At 47.0% G+C, this 18,869-nt stretch overlaps 1 protein-coding gene across 1 annotated transcript; it reads left to right on the plus strand.

Moving 5' to 3' along the window:
• Positions 1 to 8,562: 8,562 nt before the first annotated feature.
• On the plus strand, positions 8,563 to 17,725 carry LOC138520050 (gastricsin-like). The gene is made up of 8 exons (XM_069632581.1): positions 8,563 to 8,718; positions 9,062 to 9,179; positions 9,780 to 9,898; positions 11,677 to 11,876; positions 12,220 to 12,327; positions 16,375 to 16,522; positions 16,659 to 16,757; positions 17,332 to 17,725. The coding sequence occupies exons 1-8, from the start codon at positions 8,599 to 8,601 to the stop codon at positions 17,482 to 17,484; spliced, it is 1,065 nt and encodes a 354-aa protein (XP_069488682.1). The 5' UTR covers positions 8,563 to 8,598; the 3' UTR covers positions 17,485 to 17,725.
• Positions 17,726 to 18,869: the final 1,144 nt, after the last annotated feature.

Genomic DNA, 18,869 nt, shown 5'->3' on the forward strand with positions numbered 1-18,869 from the left:
ACTTTGGTCAGAGAGAGGGTTCTTAACTTCACATGGTACCAAAATCCAGCATGGCTCCCTAATAGTACAACTACTCTCAGCGCTTGCGCTCACTACTCAGTTAGCCGTCATGAAATGTGCAGCACATCGAAAGATTAAAGATGACATAGGAAAAGGGAATGCTTTCGCTGATCAGATAGCTAGACAAACTGCTACCGATCTCTTTACGGAGATATATGGGAGACTGTAAATGCCTATGCAATGGACGAGGGTGTTGGGTCTGTACAGGATATCCAAGCGGATGCCACGTTAGAAGAATCCAAGAGGTGGGCTGAAGGCTTGGGGAAACTTGATGATGACGGGTGTTGGGTGGACATAGTTGAAGGGAAATGGCTACTCCCTGACGCTTATGTAATGATGATGGTCATCATGGCCCATGGTCCTACGCATATATGTGCCTAGAAAGTCACGAAAATGTTAGAGAAAGTTTGGGCAAATGACAACATTTCGAAAATTGTCCAGCGCTATGTCCAGGACTGCATGATTTGCCTACAACATAATGTGGGAAAGGGGACAGCAACTCCAAGAGGAAGTTTTGGGCCACCCTCTGTCCCCTTCGAAGTCATCCATTTCGACTTTATTGAAATGGAACGGTGCAACAATATGAAGTACGGATTAGTGGTCATCTGTGTTTTTAGTAAATGGGTTGAGGCTTTCCCTGTCAAAGATGCTACATCCATGACTACTGCTAAACCATGTTAAAAGAATACTTCCCACGGTTCGGGCCACCGAGAGTCATCTGGTCGGACAATGGTCCACATTTTGTCGCTGCTGTAATTCTGCAGATATGTGCGGCATTACAGATCGATAAACGGTTCCATTCGGCCAGACACGCTCAGAGCGCCGGACTAGTAGAAGACACAATGGTATCATCGAGAACAAGCTCGCTAAGATGTATGCCGGCAATAAATTAAAATGGCCGGACGCCTTACCGATCGTGTTATTAGCCATGTGTACAACCCCTCAAACTAAGACTGGGCTCTCTCTATTTGAGGTGGTAATGGGGAGACCTGCCAATATCTGGAACCTTCCTAAATGTAGATCTTTGAGAAATGTTGAAAAGGTATTACTTTCAGATTATTGCAGCCAGTTGACTAAAAACCTGTATTTGATTTATCACCAGGTGCGAGAGGCCTTCCTGCCTTGCACCTCGCTGGCGGGGCCCATTCCAGGTTCTGTTGGTCACAGAGACGGCGGTGCGGGTTTCTGCCAGAAAGAATTGGATCCACGTGTTGCACGTCAAGAAACTTCCTCACTCAGTGCCACACGATACAGAAGAAACAGAACCCTCCGCTAACGCTGCAACCAACAATCCCAAAGCAGTAGATAGCACTGAGAGTGTATCGGAGAATCTTTCTGAGCCTGTGAGGCTTGGGAAACCTGCCATTTTGTCTCCACACTCTCCAAAAGTTGTGCTTCCGGAAACTGCTGTTTCAAATTCGGCATCTTCACTTGCTTCTGATACGTTGCTTCCAATGGGAAGTGACGACACATTATTTCGGGATCAATCAGTACCGGGAAAAGCAAGGTACAATCTGCATTCAAGAAAATAGACTTACGGCACGGTTTTGCTGTGCATCTGATAGACTTACGGCACGGTTCGGCTGTGCATTCGGAGAAGGAAGGGATCATCGAGGGCTTGTTTTTTGCCCAAATTTGAGAAAGGGGATTCTGTTGGCTAGGATTGTGGAAGGACTAAGAAGTTGCACGGGCGGGAGGTCGCCAGCAATGAACATTGGGGGTTTCCGTTTGAAGACTACAATGCCTGCCACCGCTACCGCTCGTATGGGACTTATAAATGATTGTGTGACCAGCCGGGATAATGGACAAAGCACTTGGGCCCCGAAAATGTATTGCTGTGTTTTTATAATAATATTTGGTTTTATAATAGTCACTGTCTTAGGCTTATGGTACCTTGAGGAAACTCATCCTTTAGAGTCCTCGTTACTGACTGAAAATGTACCTACTGTTCCTACTCCCTTTGTACATTTGCATACTCTGTCCCCTAGGGACTCCCAGCATAGACAAAGGTACTACAATAATACTCTGCTACTTATCATCAATGCCACGAATGCCATTTTTAATAATCCAACTGTTGGGTCTGCTCACATTTACCGCAACACAGGGATAAGGGGCTAGGTTGGTATATTCATCCTTTACCTTTGACAACTGCTTGTTATGCTTCTATTAGAGCACTGTTCTTTGGCCGTTGGAACGATAGCATTTCGGGGAACTTTGATGGCACTAATTTGGATAGCTTTGAGAAACGTGTTCTGATTCCCCTGGGATGCTCGCTGTTCGCAAATAGGAGTAAGCTTAACGTTGCTTCTATTAGGCCTTCTGTTAGACTGTCTCGTCCTTTCCAATCTTTGATTTCCTTCAAGATGGCTCTGATAGGCAATAAGGATGCCATGCCTCCTTCTTACACTGATAACCATAGCCCCGATTCAGTTTCTTTCTGCATACAGAGGAATGGTACTCAGTCAATGGGAGATTTTAGAGGTTGTGCCAATGTTGCGAATTTGACTGGGGAAGACAGACCTTTGTACGTAGGTGAACCTGTCTACTTTGTTTGTGGCAATGTAGCATTTCCATGGTTGCCCAGGGATTGGCAGGGAACCTGTTATTTAGGGATCCTGTTACCTGGGGTATTTATAGCTAATACAGTAGAGGTTTCAAAGGCTCATCCACAGCGGGACGAGAATGGTGACACTCTAGTACAGATCTTGGGAGATGTTGCCAAATCATTTGTGCCGTTTTGGGGACAGATAGCGAATTCTGAAGATATCAGAAGACTAGCGAGAGTACTGGAGAGAACCATCAACCGGACCACGGACATACTCTATAATATGACATTAGAACAGAAAGCGATAAGACTATTAGTGCTTCAGAACCGGATGGCATTAGATGTCATTCTGGCTGAACGTGGTGGAGTGTGTAAATTAGTGGGGTCCGCTTGCTGTTTTTTTGTTCCAGATTCTTCCCCAACTATCTTCAAGGCAATACAGAATCTGTACGTCCTTAGTTCAGAAGTGCATGTTCCTGAGGGAAACTGGGATCTTAGCGCTTGGTTCTGGGACTTCTTGCGATCTTGGGGTTGGAAGGTAATTTCGGTCTTACTGATCATTTTGGGAATTCTGTTATTCTTTTTTTGTTGTATCCAGTGTCTACCTAGTATATGTTCGATGCTAGGGGGATGTTGCGCACAAGCGATAGGTACGATAGGACATAAAGTGTATGCCCCAGATAAAACCTCCAAGGAATACGTGTTAAAGGAAATTTTAGCGAATGATCTGATGGCAATAGATATTTCTAACAGCGATTCAGGGTGCATGGACGATGATGCATGGAGTTATTTGCAAGGAGATCCGAAGTAGTTTAGCACTTGGCATAGGCCAAAAGGAGGGTTTGTCAAATGGGAAATTATATCGTGCCTCCTATTGCAACAAATATGTGTATATTGGCCTACGCCAAGCTGCTTATAAACAACTTGCGAAGAAATCCGTGTTGCAAGATCCTGACCTTAGAGTCGCCATTTTAGGTCAATACGCCATTTTAGGTTCTCTCTGTAAAGTCACCCTGTGAGTTAAAATGGTGGACGATGTCATGCCGAAATACAACATGGCCATCTTGACCTCTGTGTGTAATTAATATGTAACTTGCCTGTAGGCCACTTGTTGGGGTCGTGAACTGAGACCTTGTCCTTCGCTGACCTGTGTGTAAAGGATTATTCGCGCCAATGAAACTAATCTGCGAGCATATGTTAAGAACAATGTATTCAAATACTGAACTGAGAACACTTGTTTAACTACATTGTATTAATGTTTGAGAAGACCTGTATGAGAAATCCCAAAATACACAGTTGCCGTGTAGGCTTGTTGACGTATGTATTAAAGGTAAACTAGTTGCATGTGGCTATGCAAACACAGCATGAACACTAGATCAGTAATGTATTAGAGGAATATTAACCCTAAGTAGAGTTGGACATCATGTTCGCAAATGGTATAAAAGAGCGACGAATTCTAATGTACAGCGTCTCTCACTGAACACACTGAACCACGCTGGAGTTTGTTGTGTTGTACTGAGGGCCGATAGCTATTTGTTACTTTACTTGGAAAACTGTTCAGTATAAAATAAAAATCTTTGCATGTTCCTTTGTAACCCGTGTTCGGTGTATTTCCTTTTGGGGTACTCAGCCTCGATATTTTGATTTTGTTTTCACAAGATGACATCACAAATGTCATTGATGACATCACTGATGACATCACATGTGTAGCCCCTTCGTTTTTGTTCACTGTCATATCTATGCCAGGTGGGTTTATTTACTGACAGTCAGAAAGTTACCTTTGAAAAGGTATTGCATTTATAGATATTGCTATTCTCACATGTTCTTACAATACTTTCCTTAGAATCTAATCGCATCTTATGATGTACATATTTAGGGGAAGAAGCCGGCCTGAAGCACAGCAATCATTTTTGTGCGTGACTACAATCATGTAGATTATACACAGTGGCTCATGGTACTGCCTCTTGTTTGCTTACTTTACACTCCATATATAAGCCCCATATTTGTATGCATTGCAGTGTATTTATGTTTTGTGTGCATTACTACAAATATGTATTGAGTGATGCATTATTAACAACTGAGCACATGTTTCAGAGGCCACAAAAGTCTGGTACAGAAGCATTCATCATTTTATAGCACAACTTTGAAAATTAGAAATATAGCACCTCTGTGGTGTATGCTGCAGCCATTACCTACGTTTCTGTATGAGTAGGTTCCTGTACTAGAAAGAACACTGCAATGGAATTTTCTTTACAACACTACATTGCGTGCTGAAGTATTAGACATGTCCCGATAATCCCTGATACTTTTTTACCAAACTTACATTCTCAACCCCTTGTCTGAAAATTAAATGCACATGTCATGTCATCAGTGATGTCATCAATGACATTTGTGATGTCATCTTTCTTGTCCTGGGTGTTAGTGTTAGCAGTGCACAGTGGTGTGGGCAGTTATGGTTGCTTAGTTTTCCATAATGGGGGAATGTGCAGTGTTTTTTGGTTTCACTGGGAAGTATAACATCCCTTTAACAAAGTTTTTTTACTGAATGTACATATATATATATATATGGCAGGCAACGAAAACAAATAGGCTAAACATGTGATGTCGTCAGTAATGTCATCAGTGACATTTCAGAGGACAGCTTTCATGTTCTGGGTGTTAGTGGTAGCAGTGCACAGTGGCTTTGGCAAGTAAGGGGGCTCAGTCTCCCATAACTGGCGAATTTCAGGGGTTTTTCGTTTTTAATTTGAACCACAATGGGGAGGGTGAACATTTTTCTTTAGTGAAGTACACAGGTTTTTCGTAGGGCAACTTAACCATAACGTCCCCTCAACAAAGTTTTTTTTTGTAGTGAATATATATATATATATATATATATATATATATATATATATATATATATATATATATATATATATATATACATATTCAAAGGGAATCAGCACAAATTCCATAAACTCACTCGATATATATATGGGTGTCTTTTGCTTTAAGGACCTAAGCAATACATTTGTGTGCTATTTGCCTTGACAAAACCTGAGAGGGCAAAACTGATGGCCATGCAGTTGGCAAACTTTCTTTAGTTGTTTGCTATTGGCAAACTCTCTTTTGTTGCTTGTAATTTTAAATACCTTTTACAGAAATCTGTTGTATGGACTTCACTTACTAACCATTTCACAAACAAGTTATGAGTATCAAGTTTGAACGAGTACTTCGTGTTAGTTTATGAATATTATAAACTAACTTATCTCAACTTAATTGACTTATTGTCCATTATTTTGTAGGTTGAATCTCTTGTGTACAGCATAGCAAGCTTGACTTCAGCAGGGCATTGGATTGCGGCAGGGTTAGGGAGGTTTATATATCTCTGAGGATGCTGCTCCAGAAGTGGGGTGAGATAGTGGTCCTCTTCTCTTGCACTCTCTTGCACTCTCTTGCACTCAGCTCATCTGGCCACCTGGGAGTGTGCGTGCCAAGAGCAGAGTCACTAGGTGGCGAAGTGCCATTGATGGAGGTAGACGGTCACTTTTCTGTTCTTGGAATTGGCAGCAATCACTTCTTATCATAAATACACTGCATTGTTCAGACATGGAAAAAGTAGATAGCATGGCGAGCCTTCAAGCCGAAGGAGAAAAAGCAAGTGCGCTTTGTGGGAAGTTGTGGGCGGAACCTGATAAAGATAAGGGCAGCAGACAGGATTGGGCATGGGCAAGGAGTGGGCGTCATGTCTTTTGGAAATATAAGGCAGGACGTTTGACTTGGAGACTTGAGCCCAGTCCCTTTGTACTGACCATAGAGTACGTTGGAGAAGTTGGCCGGAGGAGTTGAGCATCATGAAGTGGCTTATTGTGGCGATGGTGTGCCTCCAGCTCTCGGAGGGGCTGGTGAGGTGAGTGTGCCAACACTTGGGTTAGCGTAGTCCTTAAGAGCATATGGTTGTGAGCGGAGGACAATCCTGGTGAGCTGGTTCCTGTTGCCTGGTGGAGTCAGGTATTGGGTATTCACTCAACTTGTGATGGTCTCCCTCCAGCTCTTGGAGGGGCTGGTGAGGGGAGTATCCCAGCAGTGGGGTCCGAGTAGTCTTTAAGATCCTAGGGCTGTGAGTGGAGGGCACTCCTGTTCAGATGGTTCCTGTTGGGTGGTGGAGTTGGGGATCAGGAAATGGCTTATCATGGAACTAGTCTGCCTCCACTTCTCGGAGGGGCTGGTCTGATAAGTGGAGCTGCTGGTCTTAGTCTGTTCTTCAGATCCTAGGATTGTTAGTGGAGGGCACTCCTGTTCAGATGGTGCCTATTGGGTGGCGGAGTTGGGGATCAGGAAGTGGCTTATCATGGCACTAGTCTGCCTCCACTTCTCAGAGGGGCTGGTCTGCTGAGTGGGGCTGCTGGTCTTAGTCTGTTCTTCAGATCCTAGGATTGTGAGTGGAGGGCACTCCTCTTCAGATGGGTCATGGGGGTGGTGGAGGTTGGTAACACAAATTAACTCATCCTGGTGATAGTGTCTCTCAGGCTCTCGGAGGGGCTGGTGAGGTGACCATGCAAGCAGTGGGGTCTGAGTAGTCTTTAAGATCCTAGGGCTGTGAGTGGAGGGCACTCCTGTTCAGATGGTTCCTGTTGGGTGGTGGAGTTGGGGATCAGGAAATGGCTTATCATGGAACTAGTCTTCCTCCACTTCTCGGAGGGGCTGGTCTGCTGAGTGGGGCTGCTGGTCTTAGTCTGTTCTTCAGATCCTAGGATTGTGAGTGGAGGGCACTCCTGTTCAGATGGTTCCTGTTGTGTGGTGGAGTTGGATATCATCTTCGATGGTATGCCTAACGCTCTTTGAGGGGCTGGTGTGGTGAGTATGTCTTTTTTTTAAAGTAAATGTAAAGGAAGATGATACTTCAACAGTTCAAAGAGTCTGGCGATAATAAAAAAATATATCAAATTTAATTTACCACATTATATAAAAAATACAAATGGTTGTGACATGAAAATTCATACATTAATACAAAAAAAGTAATATAAAAATAGTCTGTGACATGCTTTTTCCTATTGATGGTGCTCTTTTAAGTAAGAGTGAATTAATTAAGAGATAAATAAACTCTTTAGTTCTTATACTGGTTGTTAATCAATACAACCTATTTTTATAAACCCCTGTACATTTATTTATACGGGGTATATCGGGATTCCCCCCTAAATTTAGAGTAAACGTGATGAGTATATCTACTGTCAACCTTTGGTTTTTCCATCACAAGCTATCTTGTGTGTGCAGTGTTCCATGTTTGCCATTGGAGATGAGCATCACCAAATGATGATTATGGGCCTGCTCGGCTGCAGCTCTCGGAGGAGCAGGTCAAGGGATGACTGCAACTCATGTACTGTAAGACCCTTCAAAGGCTTCTGAAAAGATGTCCCCCCATAATAGCAGGCCACTAGGGGTGATGTTGGGAGATATTTACCACTTAATGTAAACTTCGTGAAGAGTCTAATCCAGACATCTTAACCATTTGCATGAACTCAGCACTGATGACTCCCAGATAGGCGAGATGTTTTCCATGTATAACTTTCCTGGAGGAATGTAGTTGTGCATTCGTCCGGGTTGATGTGACGGTAGTGTGAAAGATGGTGGATGGTTAGGTTTGTTGGGCTATGGGTGTGATGTTGAAAGGTTTGGGGTACAGGTGAGTAAATGAAAGAGTTGGAGTTTGCGATCGGTATCGGGTACGTTATTCACTTTGCCTCACTATTATCTCCAATGCTTCTCCTTGGATCTGTTACCATGTGCTATGTTTCTCCTCTGAGAGTGTGCTGTTAAATGCTGGTTGCCTTATGGTATGTTATGACACTGTATTTCTAGAGAGTATTTCAGATTGACAACTAAGAAGAAACAATGGAAATGTGGACTCAAGATTCAATACAAATTCCATTGTCTTTACTGGTCAGTTAATATTGCTGGTCCATTTCTCCCATCTCAGGGTCCCGCTCCACAAATTCAAGACCATCCGGGAAACCATGAGGGAGAAAGGCGTACTTGAGGACTTCATGAGGACGCACCGGAGGGAACCGGCAATCAAGTACAACTTAAACAAGGTCAACGACTTTGCTGTTGTCTACGAGCCCATGAACATGGATGTGAGTATCAAGCTTGGTCTTCTAAGAGGCAGACTGGTTTGAGGTCATGTTGAGTGAGAATTTCCATGCAATGATGCATCTCTAAAAGGCAGTACGGCTGGTGCAGGGTCAGTCACATGTCAGGCCTGCCTTAAATGTGACTGACTGTGCTGGTGCCTGCAAGCCTTTTAGCTGCATCAAATGTCCAGGAATTCCTCAAGCTTCCTCATTAGAGCGTCTACCTCTGCTCTTGAGTTCTTAATACATCACAACTATCACTACGGAAATGCATTACACCATCATTCTTTTTGATCCTCACACAGGAAGGGTTTTACCTAATTTGTTCTCCCATTTTCATTTTCAGGCTGCTTACTATGGACAGATAAGTGTTGGGACTCCTCCCCAGAACTTCATGGTCCTCTTTGATACTGGTTCCTCCAACCTCTGGGTGGCCTCAACGTACTGTTCCAGTTCAGCCTGCCGTAAGTGTCCCACTACTTCTGAGTATCAGTGAGCACTAAATGTGCCCGCTTGCTGCAGGTCACCCACTGTAGCCAAACAGAGCACAGGGACTTTCCCGCTCCGTCTTAATGTGCAGAAAAATGTCCTCCATTAAAGTGAAGAGGTGAGCCTTCCAAGTGCTCGGAGTGGAGGACATTCTCATCCATCGCATAGATCTTGAGAGTTTCTGGTAGACCCAAAGCGCAGCCGTACATGTCGAGATTTCTTTGTAGCGCTCTCCCTCTGTAGAATTTGCTTTGCACAATAGGCATTTGTGCATTAGGTGTCCAATGAAAGTGGTGTATTATTTTATTTCTTTGTTCTGGAATATCTGTTTTAATGCAAAAAGAATATGACCGGCCTCCACAATCCCGATCTATGGTCTCCCCTCTCATTCCATATCTGGCATTTAAGGGTATCGCTGGTGGTTGTTTCCATTCCAATCACCTGCTTTCAACATGTGGAAATGTATATGACCTGATGGGTTTCACATGCACCGCCCCATCCCCCGATGCCCCATCAGAGAGAAGCAGCATCCGGGGATTGCTTGAGTTGAAACGATTTCCATTTTTCTCCCCTAGAGAACCACCCGCTCTTCGACCCCAGCCAGTCGTCAACCTACACCAGCAACAACCAGCAGTTCTCCATGTCCTATGGCAGCGGGAGCCTCACTGGGGTGTTTGGCTATGACACAGTGACCGTAAGTACCATCACTCTGTGGGTAGCTTTAGAGGGAAGCAGGGAGGGCATGGAACGGGTGATAGGAAGGGTCTTCCGGCATAGCAGACTGACCACCTCAGGCTTCTCTGAGATTGGCAAGTTATCACCTAAACCGAAAGAGACATGACAAAAGAAAGAATGCCATCTCTAAACTCCTTGAAAATGTACTCTCTGGGGGCATTGAGGAAGGATATGAGCTCATTGTCAAATCACCCCAACATGCTCTGCCTTTCTGGGGAATCCTGTAAGGGTAACACTGCCCTTTAAGGAATCATCCAGAATGGGGATGGATAACCAACTTGGCCGCAACATCAAAATGAAGGGTCCCCTCTGCTGATTACTAGACCAGCATTGGGGCACCTCTGCCCAGTACACTAAAAAAACAGAAGATCACATCAAGCATTGAGGAAGACAAACATTCTGACTCATTAACTCAACGAGGAAACATCCAGGGAACATGCATTAGGGAGGAGGGCGGGAGTGGGGAGGGGGCGGGCTACCTTTCTGCCATAGGTAGGAAAGGGGAACCTCCTCCCACAATTAGCCCAAAAAGAAAGGTCTCTTGGAACACTAGGAGGGGTGCTGAGCCTAACCTTCCTCTCCAATTACCCAAAAAGTACACAGAGAGAAGGGGTGGGGGGGCTGACTGAAAACCCTACCCCAGTTATCTGAAGTTTAATTGTTTCCAGGGTTATTGTGGAGGTGGGATGAGGCTCCTGTTACCCAAAGAGGAAACGTCTTAGGGAGCATTTGGAAGAGGTGCAGGGGATGAGCCGTTAGACCCATTTTCCCAAACAGGAAGGGTTTCTGGTAATATTAAAAATGGGGAATACACCTCCTGGCCCAGTTATCTAAAGAGGAATGGCTTCAAGGAGCATTGGGAATGGGTTCTGAGCTTAATGTCCCACATCCCCAAAGGTCTCATACATACTGAAAGAGATGGGGTTGAGTTGAGCATTCTGACCCAGTTGCCAAAGAGCAAAGGTCTCTGAGAGCTATTGGGAATGGAGGATGAGCCCCACTTTCCCAAATGGGAAGGTTTTGAGAGAGCATTGGGAAGGGGAGTTAAGCATCATGTCCCAGTTTCTTATAAGAGAAAGGGCTGGACGAGCCTTGGGAAGGGGGCTGTGCCTCCTGCCCCTGTGCCCTTAAGGAGAAGGTTCTGGAGGAGCCTTAGGAAGGGGGCTGAGCCTCCCACTCCAGTGTCCTCAAGTGGAAGGTCTGGAGGAGCGTTGGGAAGGGGGCGCTGAGCCTTCTGCCCCAGTTATCCAAAGAGGAATGATCTCCTGGAGCAGCAGGGTGGAAGAGAAGCACTAGATTCATCCATCAAACAAGGAAGGGTCTTTAGGAATGTTCTGCAGGAAGTATTGAGTGTGACTCTGGGGGGAGGGATGTGGCGGGGATATTGCACCACATTCCCTCAATCGAGGATTGGCCTTTTTGAGAATTGGAGCGATATATGAAGAGATGACATCCCGTCCCTAAGGCCCAGGTAAGGAACATTTGGTGAAGAGATAAATCCTTTGTCCCCTCAGCGCAACCCAGAGAACACAAGAGATAGAGCAGAAGAATGAAGCCCCTGAAGGTGGCGTGGGAGGCGCATGCGTCAACCATGAAATGTTGAGTCGTTCCTATTGGGATTTGGACCCGAGACATTCCGTTTCCAGGCAGATGTGTGCAAATGGCACATAAACTCATTGATCTTGTTCCCTAGAAACTCATACCACTCTTATCGCTTTTGATTTGCTCCCTCTCTAGGTCCAGGGCCTAAGCATCACCAACCAGGAACTTGGCCTGAGTGTGAACGAGCCTGGCACCAACTTTGTCTATGCCCAGTTTGAAGGTATCTTTGGGATGGCCTACCCTGCTCTCTCAGCCGGAGGAGCTACCACTCCGATGCAGGGCATGCTGCAGCAGAACTTGCTGACTGAGCCCATCTTCAGCGTCTACATGACTAGGTGAGGAGCCGCGGGATTAGGTGAGGAGCAGTGGGATTAGGTGAGGAGCAGTGGTGTTAGGTGAGGTTCAGTGGGATTAGGTGAGGTGCCGTGGGATGGCTAGAGTTGGTGGCCAGCTCAGAGGAGAAACAGCTGCTTTATCCTGGTAAATTAAGGACAAGGGGTATTTTGGACAAGGTGGTCTTGCTTGAAAGGTGGCATGGCACGTCTGACTCGCTTACTTACATGTTTTTGCCAGATGTGTGGGATTGCAGCAATGTCAGTTACAGAGAACGTGTTTTCACTGTCCTGTGGCTTCTGCGATTAACCAATGTATTCCTATCGTCCCACTTTATCTCTCCAGCCAATCCGGTGAGGTCATCTTTGGTGGTGTCGACAGCAGCCTCTACACTGGGCAGATCTACTGGGCTCCCGTCACTCAGGAACTCTACTGGCAGATTGGCATTGACGCGTGAGTCTACCTTTCCACCTCTCTGAGGTCTCTAATGTCCAACCTACCCTCTGAGCTTCTCCTGGATCTCTCCAATCGTCGCCTCTTGAATGGAGAAGCCAGCGGGCAATGCTGGAAAGGTCCTAAAGTAAAGGTGGTGCTAAAGTGCACCTGCAAAGAAGGGAAGAGGGAGTATCTGCTACTTCAGGTCATAGATCACACCTCACCAATGCATGTTCACAAGAGCAAAGCATTCATTACCTATTCACAGTATTTCCTTAAAAATAAATTGTAATATTTTGGGGGGGGTCTTATTAGCAGGTGAAAGATCTTCCTAAAGGAAGACCTAGACACTACCACTCTCACCAACTCGCTGTGTACTTTTGTCCACTGCTTGTCACACAGTGCTGTTAAATGAAAACAGTGAAATTGATTGGAAACAGTGCTGCTGAGGGAAAACAGTGCTATTGATTGGAAACAGTGCTGCTGAGGGAAAACAGTGCTGGTAAGTGGGAATGTTGCTGTTTGAGTGGGAACAGTGGTTGAGATTGGCGCAATCGACTAGGTTCAGATTTACCACTAAGCACTGTGAGCACTCCCAGGGGACTCCGAAACAAGTGGCCAATCTATAAGTAGATATTTTCTACCGCCAGACTTTAACATGTCATTTGCATTTGCTAAAATGATACATTTGTAATGTTCAATATCACTTATAACAACGTGCTCGGTTATTTAACACTTCCGTCTAGCCTTGATGGAGTGCATGACTGCAAAACATGATCCGCATGTCGGCTAATCTTTGCTGTAACCAGTTGATATGTAAAATAATGCAACAAATCTTGTCTAATCATTTGTTGTAACAAGTTGAGATACATGGCTCCCCTTTTATGCTGAACCCTTTGATGAAATGACCCGGCGTTTACTGATTATTCATGTGTTGCATTTCTATCTAGGAATCTATTGACTGGCCAGTTTTCTACGAAGCTCTAAAAAATATCATTTTAATCGACACAAGTGCAAAATAGAAATCCGTTCATAGCAGTAATGTCTGGATGGGGGGCAGTGCATTGGGATCCTCGTACAGACACATGAGTTTTAGAATTGGGGTTGGCAAGTTGTCCCTGAAAGATTAACCTTCACCTGCATCCTACCCAGTGCAAAGTCTGATAAATAATAAAATTGTTCACTTTCTGGATATACTGTACATTAGGGAAAGCACAAGTACTGATACTGTTGCACTTGCCCTGTACTGCTATACAACTCGCGGATCATTTTCTCCTATCCTCCCACCTCACCCTCCCCACCCCTCAGGCCAAGCCACCTCCGTCACCGCCACCCACCTTATCTGTCATCCGACCCATGAAACACGTGTCAGTTGAGGCTTTTGCCGCCACCTTCTCACCCCCTCCTCCCCCTCTGGCTGACTCTCACCGTGACACACCCCTCTCCACGTTCTACTCTTCTATATCTGATACTCTTGATATCCTTGCCGCTGTCATGAGAATCCGCCTGAAGTCCAAAGCCAAGTGTAACTCCTGGTATGACTCAGACCTCGTCACCCTAAAACGCGAGTGCAGGGTGGCCAAGAGGAAATGGCATGCTTCATGTTCATCCTCTGACAAACTGGCCTGCCGCCTGCTGCAAAGGCAATACCGGCTCTCCATTCTCACCAAGAAGAGAGCCCTTATACAAGTCCGCATCTCTGCGGCATCAAACAACTCGGCTGAACTCTTTAAAATCTGCAAGGAACTGGCCAATCCCGCCGCAGTCTCTACTTCTCCTGTCCCCTCCCAGGCCCTCTGCACGGCTCTGGCTTCTCACTTCATTTCTAAAACTCAGGGGACATCCTGTCCTCACTCTCCTCCTATCGCCTCCCTCCCCTATACCCTGCTCCTCCTCTGGCCCTTCTGCAGCCAGCCCCCTCCCTCCTTCTCTGCCTTTCCCCTTTTCTCTGCAGACAAGGTTCCTAGACAAGTCCGATCTATGAAAGTCTTGTTGAAACAGGTTCACCCCTGTTTGTCCAAAACCATCAAGGACCACATCGCTCCCTGGCTCCTTCCCTGGCTGATTTCTGCAATCACTCCTTTGCCAGGGGAGTCTTCCCATCCTCTCTGAAGCACTCCCTTGTGCACCCTCTTCTTAAGAAGCCCTCTGCCGAGCCCTCCTGCCCGGCTAACTATCACCCAATCTCCATCACTCCCTTCCTGGGCAAGCTAGTGGAGAAACTGGCTATCTCCCAGCTTAATCTCCACACTGAATCTATTGGTTGTCTCCATGACCATCAGTCTGGCTTCAGAGCTGCCAGAAGCATGGAAACATCTCTCCTGAACATCTGTGAAGACCTGCTCTCCAACCTCGACTCCAACACCCCTTGCATCCTCATCTTGCTTGATCTCTCTTCTGCCTTTGACATTGTCAACCATGCCATCCTTCTCAACAGCCTCCGTGATAATCTGGTTATCTCTGGTCAGGCTCTGACATGGCTGACTTCCTTCGTCTCCGATCGACCCTCCCAGGTCCAACTTGGGCCCTTGCTCTCTGATATCTTTTTCTCTACCTGCAGTGTCCCCCAGGGATCTAACCTCTCTCCCTGGTTGTTCAACCAATACCTGACACTCCTTGCCCACCGCATCGCCGCTCTCTGCCCCAATTTTCAGTGCTATGCGGATGATACCCAGCTCATTTTCAGGCTACCCTCGGCCTTCTCCTCTCCTTCCCTCATCTGTGACTGTCTGTCTGCTATCCAGGAGTGGTGTGCAGCCAATGACCTCTGCCTTAATGCCAGTAAGACTGAGATTCTACTCATCAGCACACACACTCCCTCCTTCCCTGCAGCTCTCTGGCCTGCCTCTCTTGGCCCTCTTCCTGCTCCGACCTGCAAGGCAAAAAACCTTGGGGTCATCTTTGACTCCACACTCTCCTTCTGCCGTCACATCTCTGACGTCTCTAAGAAGTCTCACTACCATCTGCACCTCCTCAGAGGTATTATTCCTTTCCTCACCTTCCCCCAGAAGCTCACTGTCACCAGAGTCCTGGTTCTCTCTAGGCTGGACTATTGTAACAGCCTCTATCTAAATCTGCCTGCCTCTACTCTCCGCCCTCTGCAACTTATCCAGAACAAGACTGCAAGACTTGTCCTTGGCCTCTAACCCAGGGATCGTATCTCTCCAGGTCTGAAATCTCTGCACTGGCTCCCAGTGGCTGCGAGGATTAAATTCAAAACCCTCTGCATTGTCCACAAGGCCTTCTGGGGGCTGGGGCCAAAATACCTTCAACTCTCTCTTCCTAAATATCTTCCTTCCCGAGCTCTTCGCTCATCCGCCTCAAACTCCCTCAGGGTCAGCAGCTTCTCCAAGCAACGAGTTGGTGGTAGATCTCTCTCTTCGGCAGGGGCCTCCCTCTGGAACAGCCTTCCTGCCTCCCTGAAGCTTGAGGAGAACCATCTCCGGTTCCGGAAGCACCTCAAAACCTTCCTCTTTGCTTCTGCTTTCTCTCTTCCTCTCCCCTGCTGATTCCTGGCTAAAACTGCACTGGTTACATGGCCACCCTCTCTGCTCACAGGCCCGGCCCTGCCAGTTGCTCACCTGCACTGCCTCCCTGGCAACCCTGCACTTGGAGACTGTTTCTGTATCCCTACAGTCCCCTTACCTGCACTTATGCCTGCACTTACCTTGCGCTTGCCACTAGCTGACCGTTTTATTTATTCTTTATACGGCTGTCCCATGTACTGCACTTTCCCCTTTCCCTGCACCCTCACACTTTTCCCTTTCCCCCTTCCCATGCACTTGCGCGATCTGAATGACATCTGGCCTAGTAGGATCGTTATCTGTCCTCGCCTGTTCCCCCTTCCTTGCCTCGTCGCGCCTTAAAACACTTGTGTATAGGCGCGTTATAAATGCCATATCATATCATATCATACCCAGTTACTAGTCTTCTTATGGTGATATTAGGCATGAGTTCCAGCTTTGCCAATCAGCTATCCGTGTTGCTCATGTCAAACTTGTGCGTCCCCGGATGCTGGTCACAAAGCATTCCTGAAGCTTCTAATGCTCTGCATTCCCTCCCCAGGTTCTCTATCAATGGACAGGCAACCGGCTGGTGCAGTCAGGGCTGCCAGGCTATGGTCGACACCGGAACCTCTCTTCTTACCGTCCCCCAGCAGTTCATGGGGTCCCTGCTGCAGACCTTGGGAGCTCAGCAGGGTGGGAATGGGGAGGTGAGTCCTAGGGTCACTCAGTCTGAGAGCCAAGCCTACGAGGCATGGCTCAGCAGAGCTGGAGCAGCTGAGCAGGACCTCCACTGAGACAGCTCCATCACAGCTCTAGAGTAAATCCCATTTCTCCTTTTCACAGTTCCTGGTAGACTGCGGCAGCGTGCAGAGCCTCCCAACCATCAGCTTCACCATCAACGGTATCTCCTTCCCAGTGCCGCCATCAGCCTACATTCTCCAGGTAAACCCGTCAAGCCACTCTCATGCCCCATGTTGATCCAAAATGGTGGAAGGGCCACAGTGATGCAAGAAGGTTCTTTCATTCTGGTTTGAGATAGCCGGAGTGGGCTGGGAAATAGAGAAACTGGGAGATGTCCCATTGTTCCAGACCCCCGGAAAGGGCTTGTGCAGGTACAATCACAGTTCACGCAAGCCTGACCTTTCTCCTCCCCCATTTCGACCTGAACATCCTTACCATTCTGCCAAGGTGCTGGGCCTGTGGATACTTCTACAGGCCGGCAGGACTGCCCCAGTGTTAGGCAAGAGACTTCACTTGCAGTGGGACTTCTTTGTGTGTGGTTATTTCCTTCCTGAGTGACGTTACATGGAGGGTTTCTGAGATGTGCGCAAAGTTGGCTACGTCAGGACAAACCATGGTGAAATCATGTTCTAAAAAGGACTCTTTAGGGATTGTCTGTAAGGTCCTTTGGGGTTTTATTTGTGTTTGTGAAACTTGGAAGCAGGTTTCTGGTTTTCAGACCTATCAGAGCTGCTACAAATGCTCTAACCACTGATTTCTGATCTCTTAATCTTAGAGCAACGGTTACTGCACCGTCGGCGTGGAGGAGACCTACCTGCCCTCTCAGAACGGACAGCCCTTCTGGATCCTGGGTGATGTCTTCCTGCGCCAGTACTACTCCGTCTACGACATGGGCAACAACCAAATGGGCTTTGCGCAGTACGCCTAGAGTAGACCTGCGGCCCATCTGGCGCTATGAGAAAGACCAGTCCCTTCCAGTCATTGGATCCTAGCACCACCCTACAGCCATTGAGGGCCCATCGGTGTATGTGGAGCGCCACAACAACAATGGGTGGACTTCATGGGTGTCTCCCCACCCTTTGCTTCTCTTCTCCCTGACTAACTCAATCCTCTTGCTTTCCTCTACGGGGGCCCTCCCCCCTAATCCTGCAAATAAACTTCTAAATCCATCCGGCATCTTCTTTGTTTTTAAGGTGGGGGGCGTTTGGAGGGAACACATTGTGAGGCAGGATGACACCCCCTCAGGAGCATGTAGGCACCAAGGCTCAGAGAGGGAAGGCAAGACTGAGGTACGAGAGTGAGACACGGGACGAGAGTGTGTGAGAGAGGGTGTGATAGAGAGTGGGGAGGAGAGTGGGGTTGTACATAGGGGAGAGTGTGTGTAATAGAGATTAGGCAGAGAGTGTGCGATAGAGAGTGTGTAAGAGAGAGTGTGTGCGAGAGAGTGTATGATAGAGAGTGTAGAGGAGAGTGCAGTTGAGCATAGGGAAGAGTGTGCAATATAGATTAGGTAGAGAGTGTGCGATAGAGAGTGTGTGAGAGTGAGTGTGTGATAGAGATTATGTGATAGAGGGTGGGGAGGAGAGTGCGGTTAAACATAGAGGAGAGCGTGTGTAATACAGATAAGGTAGAGAATGTGCGATAGAGAGTGTGTGATAGTGTGATCGACTCCTTTCTCTCCTTCTCTCCTCACATCACAGACCTTACCAAGAAGGCCCACTTTCAACTGCACCTCCTCAGGGGCATTCTTCCTTTTCTCACCTTCTCCCAGAAACTCACTGCCTCCAGGGCTCTGGTTCTCTCCAGGCTGGACTATTGCAACAACCTCTTCCTTAATCTGTCTAGCTCCTCCCTTTGCCCCCTTCAACTAATCCAGAATAGGACTGCAAGACCTATCCTTGTCCTCAAGCCATGGGACTGCATCACTCCAGCTCTAAAATCTCTCCACGGACTCCCTGTTGCTGCAGGGATCAAGTTCAAGAACCTCTGCATCATCCACAAGGCTTTTTGGGTCTGGGAGCCTTCCACACCCAACTCTCTCTCCCTAAATGCCTCCCTCCAAGAGCCCTTTGGTCATCTAGCTCTAACTGTCTGCAGATCCACTGCTTTTCCAAGCACAGAGTGCGGGATAGATCTCGCTCCTCCACAGGTGCCTCCCTCTGGAATGGCATCCCTGCCCCGCTCAGACTGGAGCCACATCTCCTTAAGTTCCTCCCTGTCCCCCACCCTCTTGTCTTGTTGTGCCTCAAAACACATTGTGGATAGGCACATTATAAATAACCCAAAAATAAAGAAATTGAGAATGGGGAGGAG

This window comes from Ambystoma mexicanum, chromosome 13 (assembly GCF_040938575.1).
Source record: "Ambystoma mexicanum isolate Mex_15411 chromosome 13, UKY_AmexF1_1, whole genome shotgun sequence".
NCBI lineage: Eukaryota > Metazoa > Chordata > Amphibia > Caudata > Ambystomatidae > Ambystoma > Ambystoma mexicanum.

What these genes read in the sequence shown, in the direction of transcription:
- LOC138520050 (XM_069632581.1), top strand. Translation starts at nt 8,599, where the DNA reads ATGAGGGAGAAAGGCGTACTTGAGGACTTCATGAGGACGCACCGGAGG. An exon ending in TTGGCTATGACACAGTGACC is followed by an intron (nt 9,899 to 11,676) that starts GTAAGTACCATC and finishes CTCCCTCTCTAG; the next exon opens with GTCCAGGGCCTAAGCATCAC. An exon ending in AGCAGGGTGGGAATGGGGAG is followed by an intron (nt 16,523 to 16,658) that starts GTGAGTCCTAGG and finishes TCCTTTTCACAG; the next exon opens with TTCCTGGTAGACTGCGGCAG.